Source organism: Charadrius vociferus, unplaced genomic scaffold, assembly GCF_000708025.1.
Source record: "Charadrius vociferus isolate BGI_N301 unplaced genomic scaffold, ASM70802v2 scaffold88, whole genome shotgun sequence".
Taxonomy (NCBI): Eukaryota; Metazoa; Chordata; class Aves; order Charadriiformes; family Charadriidae; genus Charadrius; species Charadrius vociferus.
In genome coordinates, this window is record NW_009649619.1 from 4,044,447 (window position 1) to 4,065,672 (window position 21,226).

The 21,226-nt window shown below is 40.4% G+C and overlaps 2 protein-coding genes across 2 annotated transcripts in view; one reads left to right on the forward strand and one right to left on the reverse strand.

The window, feature by feature from the left end:
* The window catches only part of EVC (Ellis van Creveld syndrome), a 54,804-nt gene extending 53,365 nt beyond the window's left edge, over positions 1–1,439 (reverse strand). The window contains exon 1 of the mRNA XM_009890555.1: positions 1,380–1,439. Coding sequence (XP_009888857.1) covers positions 1,380–1,439 — 60 coding nt within the window. The remainder of the gene's footprint in view (positions 1–1,379) is intronic.
* Positions 1,440–1,829: 390 nt separating this feature from the next.
* Positions 1,830–21,226, forward strand: part of EVC2 (Ellis van Creveld syndrome 2) — a 77,053-nt gene continuing 57,656 nt past the window's right edge. The window contains exons 1-6 of the mRNA XM_009890556.1: positions 1,830–1,878; positions 9,897–10,057; positions 10,594–10,659; positions 15,308–15,494; positions 17,597–17,706; positions 18,850–18,912. Coding sequence (XP_009888858.1) covers positions 1,857–1,878; positions 9,897–10,057; positions 10,594–10,659; positions 15,308–15,494; positions 17,597–17,706; positions 18,850–18,912 — 609 coding nt within the window. The 5' untranslated portion in view covers positions 1,830–1,856. The remainder of the gene's footprint in view (positions 1,879–9,896; positions 10,058–10,593; positions 10,660–15,307; positions 15,495–17,596; positions 17,707–18,849; positions 18,913–21,226) is intronic.

The following is a 21,226-nucleotide window of genomic DNA, read 5'->3' on the forward strand; positions in this document are numbered from 1 at the left end:
AGCCGGCCGGGGTCGGGGCGGTGGGGCCGCTGCAACGTGCCGCACGGAGATAGCACCCTTGCCAGCGGGTGTCAGCCCGCTGTGAGGAGTGCCACTAGTGGTTTAGGATACGGCTTTTATTTTCCATTCTTTGTTCTTGCCCTGGTACGTACCTGTCAAGCCATCTCAAGATGCGTCAATGTCGTTTTCTTTTGCCCATGTGGAGGACACCTCAGACTGTGCAGTGGGGAACGGAGGGTGGTGAGGCACTGGAACAGGTTGCCGAGAGAGGTTGTGGATGCCCCATCCCTGGAGGTGTTCAAGGCCAGGCTGGATGGGGCTTTGAGCAACCTGGTCTAGTGGGAGGTGTCCCTGCCCATGGCAAGGGGTTGGAACTCGATGATCTTTAGCGTCCCTTCCAACTCTAAACCGTTCTATGATCCTATGATTTCTGTTTTGTATTTTCATCAGTGTTTTACACTGGTGTCATTACATCCGTTTAGTGTACTGGTGCACATTTCCTTAATGCACACAGGGCTCTAGACTGCTCTAGAAATATCTGGCAAAGTTTAACTCCCTTTTGAAATGTGATTTCTATTGCTGCATATACATATGCATATATGGAAATACATACATATATATCCACCAGGCATTTTTTTTTGTGTGTGTACAAGAGTTCTGGAGTGTATGGAGAGCTGTACAGCAAGGTATTTGCAAACAGCCCCCAGTGAAGAGCTCGGTGCCTGGGGTCTCCCAAGGCTGCATCCCAGGGCTGCTCGGAGTGTGCTGCATGGTCCCACGTGTGTTCTATTCTCTGTCCTGTCTTTCTCCTCCACAAGAGCTGCCTCTAATGCCATATGTACTTATTTTCCAGAGTGGTGTCCACTTAAAGCCCTGTGCTCCTGGTGCATCCAACTTTGTGAGGTGTCTAGCATTTTCTGTTATTTTGAGGAAAAGTGCCTTGTCTGAAGTGAGAACTATTTTCACACAAGGTTAACTAAAGTTACAGCTCTAGCAACAATCAAAGTGATGGCTTCCCCGAGCAGGCAAAGAAGAAAATTGCCCCTAACTTGCTGTACTGTAACAGTGGTGTTGACATAAGTCAATACTTAACATTACTCACATGCAGTGCTTGGGAGCAAACAGAAACAGCAAGTGCGGGTCACGTCACTGAGCAGACTTAGAAGATCGCTGTTAATCAGCCAACATTCCTAACTGTGTATTATCTCCTGCAAGGAGGCATTTTTGTTAAATGAAAACTTGCTTGTATGACAACTACATCTTGATCAAAACACTGGGCATTAACAATCCTTAAAAACACTGTTTTCTTTTACTGACATTTTAGAGCTGTGATTTCTATAGTAATCTCTGCGGTCTGGGCACAGGCAGGAGGCTGTTACAGATTGCCTTGTAAGCTGCATTTTTTTAGCCTGTGGTCCCTTTGAAGGGCTCCGCGTCATTTTCGTCTGAAGGAAAAATGAGCGTAATGTCAGTAGACTTGATCTGTCTTTGAAAATGGCAAACAAAGATTATTTTATAAGAACAAACTAATAGCAAACCCTTCTGCTCCACTATTGTGCAGAGGCTCAGCCTGATCATATGTAAATACAGTTTGAGTGCCAAGTGTGCATAGCCATACTGGGAGATAGCAGAGCCTCATACTGCTAACAAGCTGTGGGAGCCATGTTGTGTCTCTTCTGGTAGTTAATTTTGAGAAACTCGAGGCTTTGTGGAACAGGGTTCTGTCTAATTGTGAAGCATAAATTCAGTGTAAGAGTTCAGTGTTGGACATTTATGAAAACAGTTCTTTTTTTTATAGTTGCTCTCTTCTGTGTTAACTTTAGGTTATGAAAGATAATCTGTGCCTTCAAAAAGAGATGGGAGGTCTGGGAGTGACAGGTATGTAACTGTTTTCTCTCCTTTGCAGAGCTGTGTGAGTCTGAGGACTCCCAGGGCATGGGTGTGAAGGTGGGCAGGGGGCTGGAGCTGTGTCCTGGTGGCATGCTGTCATCAGTGGGACTCTTCATCATGGGCCACAGGGCAGTGTTTGCTCAGAAGTTAGGAACAGGGGTGCTCTAGGCTCCCTAAACAGCTCATCTAGAGTGGAGCTGCTGTGAGAAGGCCTTAGTTTGTACCCTGCTCTGAATCATTTTCAGGAGGAACCCTTTTTCATCATTAAACATAATGATGTAGGGGAGCATCCTCTGATGCCCAGCGTTCCAAGCATCGTGGAAACCCCATATTACTTAAAGCTGATCAAGACCTTGTTCCTTTTTGGAAGCTAACTTAACCTCTATGCATTTACTAACACTGTTGCAATGTGTACTCTTGAGGCTATTTTCAAAGACCTCTGCAATTACAATGACTAATATACTGTGTCCTGGACCAAGTTGTTAAAAGACTCATAGACATAGGGGTTCTGAAAGTGTTGCTGGGATGCTAATATTGTTTACAGTGGGTATCAAGTATACTTGTCACTGATTTGAGATACACTAAGCGTCTCCAGCGGTAGTTGCCTAATCTGATTAAAATAGGGTACCCTGATACTTAGAGAAGTCCCTTGCAGCTTGGAGGAGCTGCATCTGAGGGCTGACTACTACAGGTTCTTTGTGTGCATTTGAACAAATCACTTAGTTTCTCTGAGTCTCTGGTCTTTTTCTTTATATGTGTATAATAAATAGAGTGCTACCTCACCCGAGCAGAGTGGAGATGAGTATCCTGAAAGGATACAGCACATTAACAGGGGCAATGCAATGTCTGAAATAGATGCACACATCTCCCCCCCGTGGCTGTGATTCCCAAAGAATTGATTTCATGACATGCATTTGCCAAGAAATTACATGCTCTGAAGCAGTTGTCTAGTGAGATGCCTCTAATTTCTTTGCCCTGTGCCATAGATAATTCACAAATTAGTTTATTAATTTAAATACGAAAGCAAATAATTCAGATTTGCTGAGCTTCCTTGTTTTTTTCCTGTATTTATTCAATGTCGTCTTTGCTGCTCGCATCTTGCTTTCTGATGGGTTGAAAATTATTAATGTACCATCTACTGAGAGAGGAAATGCATGCAGTTCTTTAGTTCAGAAGAAGCTTATTGCACTAAAGAAAAAGTGGGGCGATAGGAGGATTTTGACATGCTATATCTTTTTGTTAGTGGTTGAAAATAGTGTGGCCAGCAGGACTTGGGAAGTAATCATCCCCCTGTACTTGGCCTTGGTGAGGCTGCACCTCGAATACTGTGTTCCATTTTGGGCCCCTCATGACAGGAAAGGCATTGAGGTGCTGGAGTGTGTCCAAAGAAGAGAAACAAAGCTGGTGGAGGGTCTAGAGAGCAAGTCTTAAGAGGAGCAGCTGAGGGAACTGGGGTTGTTTAGCCTGGAGAAAAGGAGGCTGAGGGGAGACCTTATTGCTCTCTACAACTCCCTCAACAGAGGTTGTCTCGAGGTGGGGATCAGTCTCTTTTCCCAAGTAACAAGTGACAGGACAAGAGGAAATAGCCTCAAGGCTAGGGGAGGTTTAGCTTGGATATTAGGAAAAATGTCTTCACTGAAAGGGTTGTCAAGCATTGGAAAAGGCCGCCCAGGGGTGTGGTTGAGTCACCATCCCTGGAGGTATTTAAAAGATGTGTAGATGTGGCACTTAGGGACATGGTTTAGTGGTGGAGTTGGCTGTGTTAGGTTAACGGTTGGACTTGATGATCTTAAAGGTCTTTTCCAACCTAAATGATTCTATGATTCACTGAAACTGCCGTTTTGGTAGTAGGTAAATACACATGTTAAATGAGGGGCTGCCACTAGCACTGAATTCTATGCTTGATTTTATAGCTGACAACTGTCCCATTCTAATAAACATGAATTTTTAACATAATCAAAGCTAAGTTTGTAGTGGTTTGCTTAATCAAGGTACTAGACTCTTTATTTCTTACTGAAGAAGTTCTCAGTGAAAGCAGCAAGATGGGAACTTCTGCATAAAACCGTTGTCATTGAAAATGGCAGTGTGCCGAAGTGAAATGGTTTGTGGCAGCATGCTGATCTCAGGGTTTCTGTTGGAAACTTTTTTGAGTTGTTTCTGGATCAGATAAGAAAAAGCAATCCCAGAATAGCCCCATGATTGGGGAATACGGATTTTTGAGAGTTATGTTCAAGTCTGCTCTGACTTACTCAAAACAGTCCTGGAAAGTAGATTTTTTTTGTCTTGTTGATGCCCGTAGTTTCTTTGACTTTGTAACAAGAAAAGCTAATGGCAACATTCAAAACTGAAATACAGTAAATTACTACCTTTGCCTGTTCATTGTTGTGTGTAATTGAAAGGAGTTCAAATTGGTTCTTGTATCCTTGATGGTTTTCAGGACATGGAATAATTCAGAACAACAACAAAAGTATAGTAAGCAAGTATATTTAACTCTTTTCTTCCTGACTTAAATAAAGCAAGATTATTCTACGCTTTGCTGACAAATTCTGGGGGAAAGCAAATCAGACTGCAGATGTGGGACTTGAAATATGCAGCCCTCGAGAGCTGAGAATGAGAATGACTATCTTAGTTAAATTGCTTTTTTTTCCTCTTGTTTTCAGGTAATTTTTAATTCTGAACTTGACATTTCACAAACTTGTTGGAGTCTTCACTTTCTGACTGTAATTTGGCAGGTTAGGATGTGTTGTAAATGTACGTTAGTCTTAAGGACATACTGGAGTCTTTGCTGCAAACATATTGCAGCACCATTTTAATCTTGTGTCCTCCTATTTAATTGCCATGGCCAAGAATAACGGTCGCATTAACTTGTGTCAAGAACAAGTAAGGCACTGTAGCATTATACGTACCCTTCTAATGGCGGTCTGTCTGTGCCACTAACAGTTTCAGGACTCAGCCCGTTTAGTCCAGTGGTGAAGGCTTGTGCTTTAACACTGAAGGTCCCTGTCGCAACACGGAACTAATTTGTTAGCAAAGGACAGTATGCTTACCACAAACAGGGGACAGTTTCATTTCTTAGGTACCCATCCTTCCACCCCTCACCCGTATGAACACTGTCCCCACAGCCTGCATGCGGTAGGTGCATTTTGTACCAGGTCGGATCCTCTCTGTATTTGCACACCCTGAGCAGCAAGCGAACTCAGCGAGAGCTGGGAGAGGGGAGCTCGCCTTCCTAAGTGTATTGCCTGTGCCTTGAGTGTGGCTGCTGGAGGTCCAAAAGAACAAAGGGTCATCACCCAAAGCAATACCGCACCAACTGAGGTTGGTGGCAAATGACGACATGGGGAAACCGTATCCTGGGCTGCATCAAAAGAAGTGTGGCCAGCAGGTCAAGGGAGGTGATTCTGCCCCTCTACTCCACTCTCGTGAGACCTCACCTGGAGTACTGCATCCAGCTCTGGAGCCCCCAACATAAGAAGGACGTGGACCTGCTGGAGCGTGTCCAGAGGAGAGCCTTGGGGATGATCAAGGGCTGGAGCACCTCTCCTATGAGGAGAGGCTGAGAGAGTTGGGGCTGTTCAGCCTGGAGAAGAGAAGGCTCCAGGGAGATCTTATTGCGGCCTTCCAGTACCTAAAGGGGGCCTACAGGAGAGCTGGGGAAGGACTCTTTACTAGGGCATGTAGTGACAGGATGAGGGGGAATGGCTATAAACTGGAAGAGGGCAGGTTTAGATTAAACATTAGGGAGAAGTTTTTCACTTTAAGGGTTGTAAGTCACTGGAACAGGTTGCCCAGAGAGGTTGTTGAGGCCCCATCCCTGGAGGTGTTCAAGGCCAGGCTGGACGTGGCCTTGGGCAACCTGGTCTAGTGGGAGGTGTCCCTGCCCATGGCAGGGGGGGTGGGACTCAATGATCTTCAAGGTCCCTTCCAACCTAAACCATTCTATGATTCTATGAATAGCAAAGAAAATTGAACAGCATTAAATAGTGGAGACTGTTCTGATCAACTGAGCATTTGTCATTTCGTATTGTTGTGACACTGCACGTATGTGGATCTAAGTGAATGCTATAGTAATGTGAGCAGTAAAATATTACACCAATCTTCCAGCTGTTTCAGCTATATCAATATTTATTTTCATGTTTTAATTTTGTAATTCAATACAAAGTCGATCTACCAGCACTGGTAATTAGCTGTATGCAGTTTAAGACAACTGCTCTGGCCTATCTGTTTATATTGGCTTTATGAAGGATTAAATCATGGGAAAATGTTTTAGTAACATGCTAATTAAAAGTAAGATAAAACATTTAACAACTTGATAATACGTTGTAAAAATGTGGAATGTTTAATTTGTGTCATTAAGGAAAACAAAACAAAGAAAATTTCCTCTTAAAGATGGTGATATTGTCTCACATCTCAAAAGTGAAATTACTGCCTTTGCTGAACTGTTTCACTTGGCATCTTTGGAGATGTTTGCAGGAAAGCCCCAGATGAAGCCTCACGCTCTGCTGGTTTGCTCGCTGGGGAATGTTTTGGCCTGAGGCGTTGTACTCCGGGAGTGCCTGGTGGCAGCCTGGCCAGCCCAGCTGAGAGGGGGCTGTTTGGGCTGTGTGTAAAGCTGAAACTGTTCCCCTGCTTTGCAAAGTTTCCCTTTCGAAAAAGGAGTGGGAATTTTTTCCATTTAGAAAAGAATGGAAATGAAGACCATGCACCTCTGATAATGGCTTTTCTGAAAACAGGCAGAAAAATGGCAAAGATTGAAGCTGAAAAAGAAAAGAGAGTGGAAGGAACAAGGAAACAGCAGAGTCGGTGTCAAAATTGGGACACACTTCTGAAGGGGCACCGACAATAGTGTGCTCGCACTTCTGAGCAGCAGTGTATCCAAAAGAAAGCTCGATTCTTGTTAGTGAAAGGCCTCAGGAGTCAAGTATTAGTCTTTTCCAACCTCAGATTAATCTATTTGTTAAAAAAAGGCAATGTCAGAACGGAAATCTAGAATAGATGTGAAAACCAGGAAATGTGTTATGCCTGTACCATCCTTTCTCAGATATTCAGCATATAGCTTTTCAAGCAATCATCAGCCTTCTACAATCCATCTAGGACCTTATCTGAAAAGAAACAGCAGGTGAATTGATAAATACAATTATGTTGTCTTGATAGTAAGAGTATGCAGCAAGTTATGTGGAAAAGCAGTTACAGTCTTGTAGGTCAGCTGGACTGAGCTGTATAATGTTCTAGTGACAGTTAAATATATGTGGATCAGGAAAAAGTTATTTAACTGACGGTCTGTACTACAAAAAATAATGAGATAGAAAAGTGCTGCTTTACTGGCAAGAGAAACCAGGGTATTATAAAACAGCCTATATTAAAAATTAATGGGAAGGATGAGAAGAAATCTGGAGAAAGGCAGTGGCACGTGTTGCTGTATGGACATCTGTCACACTGATTGAATCTATTTAAGCAAAACCTTCCACTGAGTGCTGGGAAGATACAAGTGAATTTGCAGAAGTATCCTTGTAATCATCATCAACATTGAGGTTGCTTAACATAATGTCAAGAACCTGCAAAATCCCCAGCTTCCAATTACTGATGATGGAGCAGGCAAATAGCATGCCTGGAGACTTCTGCTGGGAACTGGACATGTTATCTTGGGATTGTAAGTGATGACAAAGCACAACTTGAAAACAGACTCATGTGTGCAATTAGTAATCCAGAGATTTATTGAGAGTCAAAGAACATGATCAGTTAATTAAATTTGGTACTGTGGACTTGATACTCTCCAGAGGGGAGTATCAGGATTTGCTGTCACATGAAAAGTGCGGTTGGGTGTGCTGATGGAGATGTCGTGCTGCATAGGGCACAAGAACAAAAGATATTTTATGAAGCAATTACCTCCTTCTTGTTGGCTGACCTCCCTCATCCAAAATACAGAAGGAAATGAAGTGCTAAAGAAGAATAACTTTCAAGGCAGTAGTTGCTCAGCCCAGCCCGTACGTTTTGCCATTTTGACTTCTCTTACGAAGCCCTACAAAGCAGGTCCATGTCTTCAATCAGGGTTTCTGTTTACTATAAAGGAAAGCGTATGTCCTGTAGTTCGGCAAGAAAACAAGAAGGAGAATTGGCACTCAACCTCCATAGGAATGGGGTCGCAATTGCATTAATATATGAGACAGAGCAAATATAAAACGGATCTTTGTCAATGTTTGGATATATTTATACAAAACTGCAAAGAGGCTTGATTCAGTAGTCAGAACATAGGTTTAGAGCCATTGGAGCTGTGATATAGTATGATACTTGCATCTGCTGGGGTGTGCCATGGCCAGGTGGGCTCAGACTGGTAGCTGGAAGGTCTGTGCTGCACTTAGGATTCAGCACTGGTGTCATCCTGAGTGATTTGGGCTTTTGCTTTGTCTTGAAACAGAAATACGGCATGCATGACTACCCTGAAAAAATCCCAACACCAAAGACATTTGGTATTGTAATGATACATATTACTGTTCTCACCAAGTTTACCTTGTTGTTTTTACAGTCCCTGAATTAGTCTGTTGCATTAACAGTGGTTTAAGTATTTAAGTAAAATTTAGAGAAGTGAATTAAAGCTGATTGTAAAATATAAACAGCTAGGTTTTCCTGGCCCATATATCCACAATTTTGTCCAATATAAACCACTCCCTCCCAAATAAAAAGCATGCAATTCCAGCATGGGAAGATACTGAAACTCCCCAAGGTGCACACGTCCATCTGGGTACTGTAGGCAGCAGGACTGCATCTCATTCATTATGCTAACAGAAATCTTTTCAGTGATTCATGTGCATCAATGCTTCAAGGCCCTTTATAGGACCTCCTTTTAGGGGTCCAATTCTGAATGCTCTGTGCATGTCTTTTCTGTTTACGGCTAACGGTATTTCTCTGTATTGTTCTTCCAACAAAGCAGTGTCTTTTCAAAAAAATGCCATTCCTCATGTTAATGAGATTTTTACTATCTTCAGTGTTTCAACTATCTTCAGCTTTTCATGTTTCGTTAACATATAATAGGTTTTTTAAAAATGAAAACTTTATAGAAAAATGTCGTTTGCCAAAAATCTTTGCTTTTCAGTGAGAGTTTTTGTTCACGTGAATATATATTGCTAATGTTTAAAATATGGGCTTCAAAAATAAGTAATAAATGAGAGCTATTATATAAAGAATGAAAAAAGTATCTTCTTTAAACGTAGATAGCCAACTATCATTTTGAAATTTTCATGACATTTTTTCTCTTCATTTAGCATCTTTACCTTTTGACAATTTAGTATATTAAATTATTGATTTTTAGTATAAGCTCCTTTTATTAATGTCATAGGTGCTTTCACTTTAGTAGATGAAAGTGATATGATTTCAGAACCGTTCTTGTCATTTTATGTGATATCATGGACTAATCTTTCACAAAAATATAGGAGTATAAGCTGGCATTTATATTGCTAATTACTAAATTGAGGAGCGTTTGATTTGATGGCACACCAATTCAACTGAAATGTAACTGAGACCCTTGCTCAACTGAGAAGTATTTTTATTCTGAATATGTATGGACATGGTTAATGGTTAATTGGCAGACTGTATCTTTGAAGCAGGACACCTTTAGCACTGAGGCCACTCATGTTGGAGAGTGCTTCAATTATTTATGCTTTGCTGAAAATTTCTTTGTGTTGAAAATATTAACAATTGATGTAAGGCTGAAACCTTTTAATTTGTGCATTAGACGCTTTACATTTAAATGGCAAGAAGTTTTCTGTGGGGTATATGTGAGTTCCATAGGTAGGAAACAGTTTTGTTCTAGCTCCTGCTGGGTTTTGTGGGGCAAATCCCATCTCAGTTTCCTATCTGGCCTTGTGTCTCCGTTACCTATATTGATTTTAAGTGCTTTGAGGGAGAGCACCAGGTACCGTGAACCCCATCCCTGGCTGGAGTCTGCACCAAGCGGCTGCCACACAGGAGCCAGCTTTAGCTCTAACTCAGAGTGTTGCCTTGGTTTTCAGCACTGCCCATACCTCTGGTGGTTCAAGCAAGTGAAGCCCCTCACCGGCTCTTGACTTCTGCAGCCTCGGATGATCAGTGGAGCCATTCGCTGTTTGCTTTGATACCCTCATGGACAAAGAAGATTTTGTTCAAACGAGAGTCTTCTGTTAACCATCAGCTGGTCAGTAAAAGATGGTTTGCCACTTATAGTGTTTGTAAGGATTGTAGCAATTATATAAAAAGTGAATGTTGCTGGGAATTTACTACCCAATTAGTATGTTTCTAATTCTGTCTCAGGTGATTATGTTCACTTGAGATGGCTTCAGCAACACCAACTAGTTGTGAGACTTCCAAAGAATTATTGTGACAGATACAGCTATGTGATTGCTGTGTAAATTCCGATAGACACTTAATAATGAAACACATCTGTACAGTCTGATGAACTTTGTGCATACTGTATTTTGTTAGGGAATTCTGATAGTGAAAAGATTAATATATCAATTAAGATAATACTAATTACTGTGGGAATAAGTAGTTAATACAAATTTGGACTAGAAAAGAAGATTACCTATTGGGATAACAAAGCTCTTAAATTTGAAGGTGATAAATACCTCCAAATTTTTCTTCTCATTTCATTATTTACATAATTAAACTTGTGCTGCAGTTTGTAGATTATGATACTTTCATACACTGTAGATTTTTCCCCTTCCTGCACAGCCTGAAGATGTGTCCAATATGTCATTGTCTTCTGGATTTGGAATAACGCTTCAGAAATGTGGTTTGGTAAGTATTCTTACATTTTTCTTGTTAATTTGATGGGAAGTTTGTACCCAAATGTTCCTTAAAAAGTAGAAACAGAACGGTGCCCATGCTGAGTATTCAGGAGAACGTCATAGAACACTTTGATATTAAGATGATCACTCCCTCTGTAAGAGGCACAGTTTTCAAATACTGATTCAAAACTGAAGGAAGTCAGAGAAGTCTGCTCTCAGACTTCAGGGGATTTTGGATTGTGGTCAGAGTAAATACCTCAGTGTGAATTTGTAAAACAGTGAATGGGCAAAGCCCAGTGAACTCTCAAAATCAGCCACAAGGCTGGGTAGAAATAGAGACAAACTTCTTTAGAGGATGAGGTAAGCCTTCTGAGATACTCTCCTGGCTCAACCGTGGGTGCCCTACTTGTGTCAAGTATGGACACCTTTTGAAGGGTGGGACACTGAGCCCCGTGATGCCCACTGTGTCTTTGGGCATCCTGTCACACAGCCATAAAAAAGCCTAATGTGTCCTAATCTGCATATTCAGTGGGACTCAGCTACAGCACAGTATGTAATGAAAAAAAGGTTTCATTTGACTTGTGTAAAATGCTTATGAGGACCAAAGACCTCTCTACTATAAGGAAATTTTAAACCTTCCATTTTGTTTTTACTTCACATGGCGTACGTTGATAGATTTACCTAAACTGTTATTCTTCCTTTCCTTCTTTTTTCCTGTTCTTTTTTTACACTGAATGAAGCAAGTCTGAATTTTTATAATTAGAGACAGTTCACCTTATCTGTCCCTTGGAGAGAGAAAGTGCATCCAACTTTAAGACAAATCTGAATGCACCCACTGAAATGCTGCATATGAGGATAGAGGATTCAGTAACCAGTACAGAAGAGGTGACATTATAACCTGCACCAGATCATTTGCATAGAGAAGAATGAATATGCATAACATCTCATCTCACTAATTACCTATAATGTTGTTGAAATGGCTGTGTATCATAATTAACAAGACTGAACAGTGATCATTCCAGGCATAAGAAGTAGTAACACAGAATCTTCTGCATTTCTGGCTTTAGATTCCAAAATTTTGTATCAAGAGCTTCTCAGAAAGAGACTTTGAGACAGTTACGTGTTTGTTTTTTTTCTGCTGTTCATAGCACAGCCTCACACAGGCTCATAAATTGTGAAATTCTGCTGTACAAGGTCAAAGTTAGTCTGTTGTAGATGCTAGGATTATCAGAAAATAATTTTGCAGTGCTGTTAGTTGCAAATTACTGAAAACTATGCAATTGGATGTGATCATCTTCCACCTTCAAATGCAGTTCACATTTTATTTTCCTTTGCTTATGTTGTCATCTACTTCAATCCTAATTCGTCTGAACAGATGCTTTCCTGCTAAGAGACAGACTGGCCGTATGGTTGTCTTTAGCTGTTTTAAATGGAAAAAAGTGAATTTTGCACATTTTCCTCCTCCTACCATGAGTGGCTCCTCAGAGCGTGGAGATGACATATGTTTACTTCTCAGAGGCAGGATTTTTCCAACACCTTATTGTGGAAATACCCTTATTGAAACTGGGGTGTTTTAATTTTACCTATGCTTCCAGCACCCAGTCCCTTCCTGCTTTCCACAAATGTGCTCCTTTTAGAGCTTCATTCTATAGTATGACACGAACTTTTCTGTGATAGTACTTCATAATTATAATAATCTTTAGCAGAGCTGAAATAAATCTTTCAATTTGACTGGCTTTTAACACATTTACCTGTCTCATTTCTCAATCTCCTAAGGATTCTTGCATTGCAGATCATCTATGATACAAGCATCCTTCATTTTTTTCTTCATTTCCTGTTTTTAGTTGTTCTAACATATTCCCAAAGATCCTCCGTTCCTTTCACTTCCATGGCAATTCCTTCCTCCTCTCTTTTCTCTGAACATGTCCATGCTCTGCTCTGGTTCTTTCATTCCACTCTCCCAGGTACCTGACGTGACATTGCTTGCAGGGGGCGATGACACATACTGTGTGCTTCAGTGGCAAAGAGAAAATAGAGTACGTGCTTAGGCATCATCAGCGACTGCCATTGGGTTTGGTTGTAGATGGTTGGCAGCATAATCATCTGCTCCAAAAGCAAGAAGAAACATCTTCAGGCAAATTAGAGGAGCAACTTAAAGGAGATACCCAGTGGCCACTGATCCCAGTGGCAGTGGCGTATGGAGGAGGTTCGTTCTAGGAGAGATCAGACCCAAGGGCTTCCCTACTGTTTGATTCTCATCTGCTGCTTTCTCCAGTGCTATGAAAAAAAAATCCAAATTCTTTCAACCCCTTTGCAATTTAGCTTAAAATTGACTGCCAGTCAAAAATAAAGAATGCAAAACGTATTATATTAATCAGAAGTGCAACAAATGTAGCCTTTTGGCCACCTGGGGAAAATTGCAGTATTAGATGGGCAGTACGGTTGGGATACCTCTGAAGGGTTGCTTTGTTTAGTGACTGAACTAAGAATTTTATTAAATGAAACACGAGAAAGTGCAAAATTGATTGGAGAAAGAGAATGAACAGTGCATGGGAGTGTGCATTAAACCTCCTGCCTAGGGGAAGGAGAGGACTAATGCTGCCATATTCCCCCACCTACCTGTGAATATACACGTGCTATTTTCTCTGCCTGTTTTACTGTAGGAATTTTTCTAAATCACTGTTTACATCCCCTCTCCCCAAAAGTAAAGGAATATATTTGTGCCTGATGAGAAGCACAGGAGGAGACCCTGAAATCTTCATATTTTGCTTTCATCTCACAGAAGAGCAAGGGTAAAGTATGGGAAAATGAAGAGAGGAAAAAGTTTTTAAATTTTCCCCTGTTTTCCCAGCTCCGGCTTTTGCTGGTGCATACGTTTGTCTGCAGCATAATAGAGTATTATCAAGTCATGCAGTTTGAACCTTTGATCTTTCAAGGTGTGTTTTCTTGTTTTGGTGTTAGGGTCAGGTTCTCTGCTTTGTGGCTTTGGATTTTCTTTATGTGGCTTTGAGGCTTTTGTTCCTGTTTCATTTTGTTTGTGCTTTTTAAAGCAAGTTTCTAGCCTTTGTGACTGCTCAGGAAAGGTTGAAAGGCATGTTGACTGCATCATGTCAGTTCAGAAACCAGGAGAGAGAAAATCTGCCCAAAATAGATTGCATTTTTAATATTTGATGATTTTAAGTCTGATAAATGTTGGGATGTAATTCATGATACACAAACATATGACATTGGTAATGTTTTCCTCACAAATATGATTAAGCCTACTTTTATACGTACTGACAATTATTTGCAGAATCTAGTACAATAAATAGTTGGGTCTTTTCCTCTGTAAGATTTGTTTAGTGTAACTGAGGTTGAACTTGCTGTGATGATTTTGGAAAATTTAGTGCAGTGTACCAAGGAGAGTTAGTTATATAAACAGATTTATTCAAAGGTACTTTAATTATTGTCACTTAAATAGAAAAATGCAAACTAAGCAGTAATAATTTCAATAAACTGTTTCTTCTTGATTCATAAGATATCCTGAAACTGTAATCTGTTTCTATACTGAATCAGTATGAAATGCAGAGATCAATGGTGCACAATGAAATCAGAACTACGTATGTCAAACCCTGTGGGTACCATGAACTCTGGTGTAATTTCTAGTATCTATCACAATTCATATTTTTAGAACTCATTTCTGTGGGGGCTGCTTTATTATTTGGATTTGCTGGTGTCCAGATACAGAGTAGACATTTCCTAAAAAGGAGGAGGAAAACAGAGAAAGTCTGGGCCTGAATCATACTTCGGTCAGTTAAATAAGTGTTAATTTGGTGTCATTATTAGAAGCCTGGTATACCATCACAGCTATACTATAGGCCAGCGTATCACAGACCTGATAAAATTTTTAGACAATTCTGGTTTAATATGAGTTATAGTGGAAGGCAATTTGCAAGGTGAGAGGTCAGCAAGCAACTCTGTGCTCCAAGTTATTTCATTTAAAGGGTATAATTACTTAATAAGAGTTACTGGCCTAATGGAATAAATAAATAAAATCACATCAGTGCTTTTTGCTAGAGATTGGTCACTAGTTTATGAACTTCACTACTAACTGGAAGCAGAGCCATGAACTCCAAGTCCACTGGTGGCTCCATCAGCCCTCCCATGTGAAGGGTGAATCGAGGCAGCTGGCGCCCTTTGGAGAGCGTGGTTGCTGTGCAAAGAGGGGAATAGAGACCAAAACTGCATGGAGAGAATGAATTTGCAGTGAGGGCAGCTTGCAAAAGAAACATCCTTGTGGTATAGAAGTTCAAAGTTAAGAACTTTCCAGACTCTGGCTATGAAGTTATGATCCAGTTCTGTGTTGTATGAGGTATGATGGGGATATTCAGATTCTTGTTTTCACTTCTGGCTCTGCATGAGCTGGGTTTCCAAATTTTTCTTTGGCTGGCTTTCTGTCCCTTTGTCTCCAAGCAACAGCTGGACATACTGAAGATTAAAATCTCCTTAAGAGTTTGAGATCAAACTGTGTGTAGTGCCATTGGCAGGTTGCTCAGAATGCCTTCAGAAAATAAGTTTATGCATATAATGAACTTGTATTAGTAATCAAGACTGAATTTTGCTGTTAAGAGGCACGTGCAGCCATTTTGCACCATTAATACCAGTATTTCTGTTTTCAGGTGGATATTGAACATGACCCTCAAACTGCATACATTACACTTCTGATTAATAACACCAACACGTTGCTCTCAACAAACATTACGGATCTTATCCTCCTGGACAATATCACTGGTCTACATGTTCAAAAAAACAGTGGTAATAAGACCACAGATGGTATGCAGATTTACAGGAAAAGATTCTTGCAAGGTAAGAAAATCTGCAGGGAAATAGCCCTGCTTACACATGTGGAAGAGCATCTGTTCAAATCATGACGTTTGTTTATTTATTTATTTGTGGTGATGTGAATTCTTTGATTATCAGTTGATACAGGTGAAAAATTCTGGGAGAGGTTTTGTGCTGCAGTTTACAGTTCTATTAACTCACATTTTTGCTCCCACCTTTGAACTGCTTCTGATCTCCCAGGCACAGGAGTGAGCCTCTCTACTCTGTAAAAGTCACTGCCATCAAAACGAAACAGAATCTTTCATGACAGTATTTGCTCATTTTGGATATTTTTAAAAGCTGCTGCACAAGCCATTTTAATCAACCTGATGAGTCTTCCTTCTCGAGCCAAGCGTGGCAGATTGGCTTGCTGAGGTATTGAGGTACACTGGAATTGCAAAAGGCCATGCAAGCAGGCAAGATGATTTATCAGAAATAAGGGAGCTCTTCTCAGTATCCATTCTTCCCAAACTGAGCAAATTATAAAATCAAAGCAAGTAACAGGGAGATAAACCTGTTCCACTCTTGGAATCAGTCTGTTCCTTTGGAAGCAGTTGGACCATTGCACATTCATAAAGTTTTACCTTTCTTGATTTCTTTATCTCCCTTTTCCTAAGCACAAGAACAAAGAAAATTAGTAGCTTGCTTTTGAGAGTCATGATACTTCTCTTGGGGCTTCAGAAGTGTTCAGTAATATCTGTTTATGGTTGAAGTATCTATGGTTATGATAGTGTTTTACTGGTGAAAGACTTCCAAATTGGTAGACCTAGGGCTGCTGTTTGCAGCCAGACTGGATAGAAACCAGAAATGGATAGCCAGACTCCAGACTCCATTTCTAATAACAGCAGTGTGAGTAGTGGTACTGATTACAGGGCTGGGTTTTTTGAACACGTCAAGGAATTGCTGAATCTCAACAGAGATGCCTAAGAAAGAATGATCCCTGAGAAAGAATAGAAAAATGGCTTGCAGAGCTGATCTAGTAAATCAAGTTCGAGCAGTTATTTAATTTATTTATAATTACTGGATCTGGAACTGAAGCTAGCTTTTCCAGCCTATATACATTGCACAAATCAGCATGAAGACTACTGAAGTGGAAGAAAATCCTGCAGAACATATTTCTGCATAGCTTAAGGTTTGGTCATTACTGTGTCAGTCCTGGATTCAGTCCATACCTTGCCACTAGGTATGAACAGAAAGGCTGTGCCTACACTGTCTTATGTACTGTCATGCTGCATGTTAGCCATAATATTTTTGCAGTGCTCCAGTGCACTGTGAATCAAAATTAATCTGAAATCTCAGTCAGATATCTCTTCGGTGTCAATGGGAGGAGAACCAGCCGGTTAGTGGTTATTACATAGGCTGTCCATTTCATTAAGAAAATATTTTTAAGTATCACATGTTGAATTTTAGTATCAGTCAAAATGTGATGCTTTACAGTAGCTTGACGCATCATTTAATGCAGTTTCCGGATTCTGGGCCAAATTTGCTTAAGTTCTTAGAGGCAGCAGATACAAAGGATTTTGCTGGGCTCCTGTGGCCAGGAACTGGCTACTCTGGATGTGGGGCATCTGCTGTGTTGGAAAGGAAAAGCTCCAGTGCTGTCCCAAGCCTTCCCCAGGGATCTTTGAGAAATTTTTCTGGGAAAGAGCAAATCCATCAGTATCCCTCGTCTCTGGACTATGCTGGTAGGCTCTGGCTGCCTCCTCTGCTGAATTCCCTTGAAGTCAGCATTGTGAGCTTCCTGCAGCTTGGTTCCTAGGAGAGCACTTTTGCTGGTGAGGAAGCACAGTCTAAAAGGGAGCCTAAAAATCTCCTCAGATGTTTTGTGCATATTGAACTTGGTTTTCAAATTTTGCAAACATCTGTAATGGCAGCTGAGCTCAGCTGTGTGCTTAACCCTTTACAGATTCACACCTAGTCTTCCTGTGTAAAAAAAGATGTGCAACTTTACTGGGTTGTTTTCAGGGTAATGTAGCTACTGTTCTGTTTAAGAAAGTCCAGACACAATTAATTAGAGGCCACTATTGCACTGGTAGATGTACTTCACCTGCTTAATTTACACAGTTTAGCTTTTTTTTCTCTAACAGGTGGAGAGTACTTTGCAGTCAACTACTCTGCACTTCTTGATACAAAAGAAATGTGGGATGGCAGGGTCTTGACACTACCTGTGAAGCTAACTTTCAGGAGTTCATCGCAGGTATTTCCTTTACAATTTTATTTTGCTCTTCACAGTTTTTGTTAAAAGTCTCCAAAGTAGTTCTTGTTTGCCTAAGCAATGACAACTGAACATAATGAAATGAGGTTCTTAGGGTCTCTGATTGTTTACCATGAATTTATAAATGTATGAGTTACTCTTCTTAGCTTAGGAAATCCTAGACTTCCTTAAATATGTGAAATAGGTTTGTGTGTTTTCCTGGAGCTTTTCTCTACTTTTTGTAGTTCTCTCCAGTTTAATCTAAGTATCCTGGAGATAATGGTGTTCCACATACTTATGCGTGTATTCCTGTAGTGTGAGAGATTGAAAGTTCTGCTATATTCTTATCAGAAAATAATTTCTTTTAACCGAAAAACAAGTTGCAGCAAAGGAAAACCTGCTTGCTCATGAGGAAGGAACTTTTTTAGTATGAGAGTTGTGAAGCGCTGAAAGAGATTTTTCAGAGAAGCTGAAGAATCTACAACCTTGGTGATTTTTGAGAACTCAGTTGCACCAGGCTCTGAGAAAACTGGTCTAATGCTGGAGTTAGCGCAGCTTTGAGTAGGAGGCAGGACTAAGGAGACAGGACAAATGGTTTCTTCAAAAGTAAATTTTTCCAATTCTTAAATATAGCTTGATTTTTTTTTTTGTGGTTTTCGTAATTGCACGTAATTAGAACCTGCAGATGTATTTTCAATTCAACTGCTGTATCTCCTTTGTTTTAGAGGAAAAAACGGTCAACGTGAATGAGAGCAGTACTACAGTGGTAGAGAGCGAGACTTCAAAAAACAGGGAATCATAAGAGTAGAGACATATACACTGACTTTAGACGTATGCGCTGACTTTGGCTCCTCTTCTGTGCATTTTCAGTCAACCCAAATTTTATAGGCACAGAAAAATGTAATTCTGTGAGCAATGGGATATGCCTCTGTGTGTTTAGAAGGGGAGTGTATCCCACAGAACAGCTGCTTCCATGTTAGTGTTATCCCTAAGTACACTGCATTTTCCTGTCAGATGTATTTCAGCTTTAAGAGTAATGAGAAGTATAGCTTATCTTCTAAGGAGAAGCTTTTCTAGAGACTCTGGGCTGTTTGCCAGTGGATTCTGCTCATTTTTTAATACATGTAATATTTTTATCTCTCTCAGAATAAAACACATCTGGTATCACTGACAGCATCATTCACCATAACTGAAGAAGAAAAGACCAAGGTAAATTCTATGATTTGGTATTATATTGACTCTTCTGCTTAAACTTACAGACGATCTAAACTAAATCCTAAGAGTTGAGGATGTACTTAAGTACTTACATCTCATCACTCACCTATTCGCTATTAATCATACACAAGTTCTGCCTTGTTTGATTGTAAGAGGGAGGAAACAGGAGTCAAGATAGAGTGCTTGTTGTCTTAAAGCAGATATTTAATATGGGATATCTACAAACTTCCATAATACTCCTAGCTGTGTTTTTTCGTTTGAAGAATTGTCCAGGCACAGAGAACTGTGATGAGGATTATGTTCACCTGCTCCTATGCAAAGCCACCATGAGAAAGCTTTTTGCCTTTCCAAAAGGGTAGAGTTATGCTCCACTTATTGGGAAAAGGTTCCTCTATCATGCTGATGCACAAATCAAAAAATAGCTGTGTGGAGACACTGAGAAATGAAACTGCAGTGAGAGAGGCATAGTTTATGTTTGCCTTGTAGTCATCCTTCCAATGTGACTTTCTGTTCCTGGCTTCTGAATTAACATGGTTTCTAAGAGGCAAAATAAACCTTCAAAATTACATTGATTTCAGCAAACAGTGTTATTCTTCTAGATATTGTTTTATTAGAGAACTCCCTACTGCATCCGTCAGTTTCATTGCTAGCGTAATCTCTTGACCAAAATTGTTTTTTTCCCCAAACCCCTCATTACCCCAACAGGCTGCTGTGTTGCAAAGGGTCTTTTTTTAAGGAACTGTGGATTGTTTGTGTTCAAGCAGAAGAAAGTAGTTTGTTTCACCCCAGAACATTTTTGCCATGGTTGTATCGTTTGAAATCTAAAGTTCATGTGGATGGGGCTTGCCCAAAGAGGTCCTGAGGACTAGAATGCTCATGGGCCTGTCGGTGGTCTGTTTGGAGATTGGGCACAGAGGCCTCTTGTTCCAGTATTCTCTTTTTCTGGGGATCTCTTGCCCTCTTAGTTTCTATTAGTGTAATAGATATAAATCCAGACTTGGCTTTCTCGTAATTGAAGATCAAGTGCCCATTCTGTTAAAATGAAAGCCAGAATTAAATGTGATACAAAGTAAAACTATGCATGTCGTAGAGAACTCATTGTTCTGAGATAAAGATCTGGTAAGACTGGAAAGGATTGGACGTTTGTATAGTGAAGAATTATGCTTGGAATTACAATAAATGTATTTTTTGAAAACTCTTGGTCTTAAAGATATAAGCCATGCAGTAGCTCACTAGGTTAGGAAAATAGCTTCATGAATGGTTTTCGATAGAGTTCAGTGTGAATTGATCTGCAGCAGTGGGTGATGTCTAAGCTAAGACTTGAAGCTACATTGGTCTCAGCCCACCGTGAAAATTCCTGCAATGTATTACTATACGTAAAACCTTTATAGTCGGGGGGTGCAATGTCCAACTTGAACTTGATAGTTAGACCTCAACAAGTTCTTGGGGATGTTTCCACAGTTTGGTAAAATTGGCTTAGCTGTATTTGAACTTACTAAATGAATAGGTTTTGTAATTAAAATGGGTAGTAAAGGTGTGTGGAGAATACTGTTAATTTTTGAAAAATAAAGCTTAGAAATTATGGAACTTATCATGTTTCACGTGCATAATATTTGCTTTTGGTCTGTGGCCAAACATAAGGTGTTCCAGAATGAAATCAGTTTGTGCAAGGAAATTACGATCAGCTGAAAAAGCTGTGATGTCTTATATTTCGCTCATATCTTTAGCTGTCATAAATGCTCTCAATCTCAGATTTTATTTACAAAAAATCATTATTTAAACCTGTTCATGGGGGCAGTGAAGCCAACATACATGTGTGACTAAGTGGATACTAAATGTTGACTTCAGGGACATAAAAGAGAAAAATTAATTACGTAGTCATGGCAGTTGGTCCCATCAGCTTTCACATAGTTTGCTTGCACACTTGGCTACTATGCTGTTATTTAGAGTTTCACAAACGCTGTGGATTTTCTTTTCTGCACCACTGGAAGCAAGTGTTTGGTTGTCTGTGACAAGGTAATTTTGTGGGTTATGAAGAAATACAGGTGTTGCTCAACTGGGTGTCCGTGCCAGATATCTTCCCACTGTGCTTCAGGGGCTGTGAGTACTGTATGGCTCTGCCCTCACCCGGGTGGTTTTGATGCTGAGTGGGAAGCCGTAGTGAAAAGGACAAAAGGAAGTTCTCCCATCTAAGCACATTGCATGGGATGGGTGATAATAATTCCTTTGATCTGATTTTTACTAGGCTTGCTTCCCTCTGCATCCTTCAAATCAGTGGCCACACAGCAGTTTTTGAAAGAAACTTGAG